A 4,722-nucleotide genomic window follows, 5' to 3' on the forward strand; every position below is an offset into this window, starting at 1 on the left:
TTTCATAGTTTTTGACTAGGTACTACAAAGTCCTCATAAAATACCAAACAAACTCACAGAAGTGATAGGACAAGGGGTAATGGCTTCAAGTTGCACCAGGGGAAGTTCAGGTTGGATATTAGGAAACATTTCTTTACTGAAAGGGTTATCCAGCATTGGAATGGGCTGCCCAGGGAGGTGGTGGAGTCACCATCCCTGGAGGTATTTAAGAAACATGTAGACATGGTTCTTCAGGGCATGCTCTAGTGCCCAAGATTACTGGTTTGTGGTGGGGTGCTGTGTGGGTGGGTGATGGTTTTTGGTTTGGTGGTTGTTGTTGTGTGTTTAGGTGGTGGTTTGTGTTTTTTGTGGTGGTTTTTTTTTTTTTGGTGGTTGGACTCTATGATCTCTGAGGTCCCTTCCAACCACCACAATTCTGTAATTCTGTGAAGTCAACTCAATGTTGGCAATAACTGTTCACACAGCTTTGCAGATGCATTGCTTCTTAGGTTGCATCTGTTTGTTGGAAAGAACTGAAAAATACGATGCCAAAGTGCAATTTCCCATTTTACTATATCCTAAAATGAAATAGGAGCACTTAAAAAAAAATATACAGAGCCGACCATTGCAGACCTTTACATGATACTGCAAATCTCAGACAAAAATGTAAGGTGCAACTCAAGGTGCAAATACTGACAGTTATTGGAAAAGGCTAGAACTGGTCTTAAAGAACAGCCCCCTTTTGGTCTTGGGCTATTTAAGGCCGGGGGGGTGGGATGGGAAGGGAAGAGAAGATGGCACTAGTTCTCCAACTGATGTGCACGAAGCTGGCCCAGAGGTGATGCTGCCACCACTGCTGCTGATCTTGGTCCTGGGCAAATGAGTTTGGGAACATCTGACCTTGCTCTGGATATTCCAGTCCCACCTGAGACGTCGGTAAATATACAGAGAGCTGCTACCCCATGAATTCACTGGAAATTAAGAGTAATGGAGATGGGAGGGAGAGGTGTATGTTTCACTAGAATGTACCCTCATCGTGAGGGGAAAATGAAAGACACATGCATGGAAAAATATTTCTTGACAGCTTTAAGGTTTTCATTATTCATATACCAGAAAGCAGCTTCTGGAGAGAAAATATGTACCGCTATTCCAGCTTTGAGGGCTATTTCCAATAAGCAGCAAACAGTCTTCTGCATCTCTTCCCCAATTCTACTAATCAGGAGCATCTTTATGTGTATGTGTTCTTTTCAAAGGTTTCACAGGGCAATGGTCTCTCTCTCTGTAGCAGGCACTCCAACTTTGATTTATCTAGCTCTATCTGTTCTCGTTAGAAAATATTCCTTTCCACCCTCCACTCCTATATATAACTAGCTATAAAATATAACATTAGATCCTTTCTTAAAAACAGCCAGGATATCACCCAGTGCTATCAGGCTTATCTTTTTTGTGTGTGTGTGTGTATTTGTGTTCCTTTCCATTAAACAAACCAGGCAATGAAAATTACAGCACATAAACATTCTCCAGGGAAGATTACCATCCCAAACTAAAGGAGGCTCAGCCTCCTTGCCACGTCAGGTGATAAAGGGGGGCAGAGCTTTACACCCGAGGGCTACACACATCCAGGCTGCTGTGCAGAACATGCTGCTCCTCTGGTTCCCTATATTCAGTGGAGGAGACAAAAAGTCTGTGCCAAGAAAAAAAAAAAAAAAAAGTAGTACAAGTGCCACTGCAGGAAATGTAATACAAGAGCAAGCGATAGGTAAGGTTTGGACAGGTAAGGAAAGTCCTCTTTCTTCTGTCCTTTTGCTTGAGACATCCACACTTGATCTCTTTGCTTTGTGGTACTGGAGTACTCACTGTGTCCCACCAGGAATTTTCAGTGAATCGTTAACTTAAAAATAAATAAATAAATAACAGCAAAACCCAAACCAAATGAACAAAACCGAAGCAAAACAAAACCTGACTAAAAAGCAAAACAAAGGAAAACAAAGCCAATGAACGATGCGACATCTGTTGAGATTTAACTATCAAAAGAAAACGTTAAGAACTCTCAGTTTTCACTTTGGCAGAGTTTTACTTTTCAAGTAGCGCTTTCCTTGAGGCACAGCTTTACAGATTAAATACTGTAAGGCCTGCACTGAGAAACAAAGGGAGAAAAAAAAATAATCTTTGCCACTAGTCCAAATCAGTTGCCAATGAAACATTTTAAAATTTTTTTTCTTTCCTAACTTCTACTTATTCTTTAGTACTGTGGTAGCAACTCTACAGATGCTTTGGACTGCTATACCGTTATCAGATCTGCAGAAAGGGAATATGTCACCAAATAGGATCTGCCACAAAGAACTTCATTATCAGATCTTACAGAAGGGGAATATATCACCAAATAGGATCTGCCACAAAGAACTTCAGCAATTTTTTAGACAGCATAAGTTTGAAATCTAGGGGACATATACAACACAAACCTGCTCTTTCTCCAGCATATCCGCTTTTCTTAGTATCTTCATTGCATAAATATGACCTGTATCCTTCTTCTGAACAAGGCGGACCTATAATGAGAAATAGAAGTCCATCAGTCTGCTCTATCTCAGAAAATAGAGCCCAGCATGGAATCTATTGGAAGGCTCAAAGTTGCTGGGCATGGAAAAGTTCTTTTGTTACACATTTAAAAACACACAGGAAAAAAAAAAAAAAAAAAAAAAAGAAAAGTACAAATTCTACACCATGTACAACACTAGCACTAGTGATGAATAGAGAGTTTGAAGTAGTTATTGTTTCAGGAGAAGTTAGCAGGCACAGTAAATTCCAAATAGCTGTGAGACTGTACAGGCTAAGGTTTAGGAGGGGATACAACCGTGATGTGACACAGGGCAGGGATGGTGTTTACGGAGAGGAGCTGGGCAACTGCAAATCCATCTTTTCAGGGGGCCACAGGGGCAACAGCAGTTTGGGCCAATAAGAAGCTGTGGGAGACTAAGGGCCTTTCCAGGGGTCTTGAGAAATTGATGCATGTAATTCATTACTGGACTTATCACACTTGCACAATTACTATTTTTAGTAATATTTATTATAGCTATTTAGTACTATTTACTATAGCTGTTATAAATAGCTATTCTTCTGCAATGAAACTCTCCAACTAAAACTTTTTATTCTGTAATTAAAACGTTTCATTTCAATGTCCGATGCAAATTTTATTATCGTATTCAATCAGGAAAGCCACAAACCTCCCCAAATGCTCCTCTTCCTATAACTTTCAAAGAGTCAAAGTCATCCAAGCCAAGCCTAGTCCTCTTCAGTCGCAGAAACTCCGTTTCTTTACGGGCGTGTTGCGACCTGCGTAGCTTTTTCTAAGGAGACACACACACAGAGAAATTTGTAAGTCATTTGACAGTATGAAGCCCCATTGCTCAGGCACCTGCCCCACGTTGTACCAGGATGACAGAGTCATTGGAAGCCACAAGATGGCATCAGGCACCCACACTCACTTCTCCATCCTCCCACACAAACAGAGACACGATGGAGGCACCGTGATGTCCCTGAAGACAGTACGTGAAGACATGGGGTGGTGGACCTCAAGAAAAGCAACTTATTGACCAAAGTTCTGAGAGATGTCAACCGGACAGAGATCCCTCACGCGATTCCAAACAGAGCATGTGCCCAGTTTATTGTTTAAATCAAGAAAAAAAAAAATATGGTTCGGCATTTTGCTTTCTAACCCACTTCTTCCGAGCACATCTCATTTTTTTTTTCTTGCCAGATATAACGGCAAACAATTTTAATCTTTGAAAAGCATGCTATAGACTTGCTGCAGCCATATGCCTCATATGGACTAAAGCCTTAGCTATGGCAAGTATCATTCAAGTATATTCACAGCTTCCCTAATAAACAAGTTATTTACAGGTGCAACGTTCATTTACAAATTAAAACCTCATGTCATGCTAGCTGATGTTTCTGGGGGGTGCAAGAGAGCTGGCTAATGTTTAAGCACCACGTCCTCCAAGCTCGAGATTAGTGCATCCCTAGGAGCAAGAAATCAGGCAAAGGAGGCAGGAAGCCTGCACGGATGAGCAGGGAACTTCTGGAAAAACTCAGGAGGCAGAAGTTTATAGAACGTGGAAAAAAAGGACTGGCCACTTGGGAGAAGTTCTAGGAGCGCTGTCAGAGCATGCAGGGATGCAATGAGGAAGACTAAGACCCGCTTGGAATTAACCCTGGCGAGGGATGTCAAAGGCAATAAGAAGGGCTTCTTCCTGCTTTAGAGTTGGACCAGATGATCTCTAGAGGTCCCTTCCAACTCTGACAACTCCAACTCCCACAGGGCTCAGTACTGGGGCCGGTTCTCTTCAACATCTTTATCACTGATCTGGCCGAGGGGATCGAGTGCACCCTCAGCAAATTTGCAGACGACACCAAATTGGGTGGGAGTGTTGATCTGCTGGAGGGTAGAGAGGCTCTGCAGAGGGATCTGGACAGGCTGGATGGATGGGCCCAGGCCAATGGGATGAGGTTCAACAAGGCCAAGTGCAGGGTCTTGCACTTGGGTCCCACCAACCCCCTGCAGCGCTACAGGCTGGGGGCAGAGTGGCTGGAGCTGCCTGGCAGAAAAGGACCTGGGGGTGTTGGTCAACAGTCGGCTGAACAGGAGCCAGCAGTGTGCCCAGGTGGCCAAGAAGGCCAATGGCATCCTGGCCTGTGTCAGGACCAGCGTGGGGAGTAGGACCCGAGAAGTGATCATCCCCCTGTACT

The 4,722-nt window shown here is 43.2% G+C and overlaps 1 protein-coding gene across 2 annotated transcripts in view; it reads right to left on the reverse strand.

The window, feature by feature from the left end:
• STK38L (serine/threonine kinase 38 like) overlaps nucleotides 1-4,722 on the reverse strand; it is a 47,858-nt gene that overhangs the window by 35,639 nt on the left and 7,497 nt on the right. For both annotated transcript variants that reach the window (XM_014957037.1, XM_014957036.1), the window contains exons 4-5: nucleotides 3,201-3,323; nucleotides 2,442-2,525 (exon numbers count right to left, since the gene is read on the reverse strand). In XM_014957037.1, coding sequence (XP_014812523.1) covers nucleotides 2,442-2,525; nucleotides 3,201-3,323 — 207 coding nt within the window. The remainder of the gene's footprint in view (nucleotides 1-2,441; nucleotides 2,526-3,200; nucleotides 3,324-4,722) is intronic.

Source organism: Calidris pugnax, unplaced genomic scaffold (genome assembly GCF_001431845.1).
Source record: "Calidris pugnax isolate Ruff unplaced genomic scaffold, ASM143184v1 scaffold189, whole genome shotgun sequence".
In the NCBI taxonomy this organism is placed as follows: Eukaryota; Metazoa; Chordata; class Aves; order Charadriiformes; family Scolopacidae; genus Calidris; species Calidris pugnax.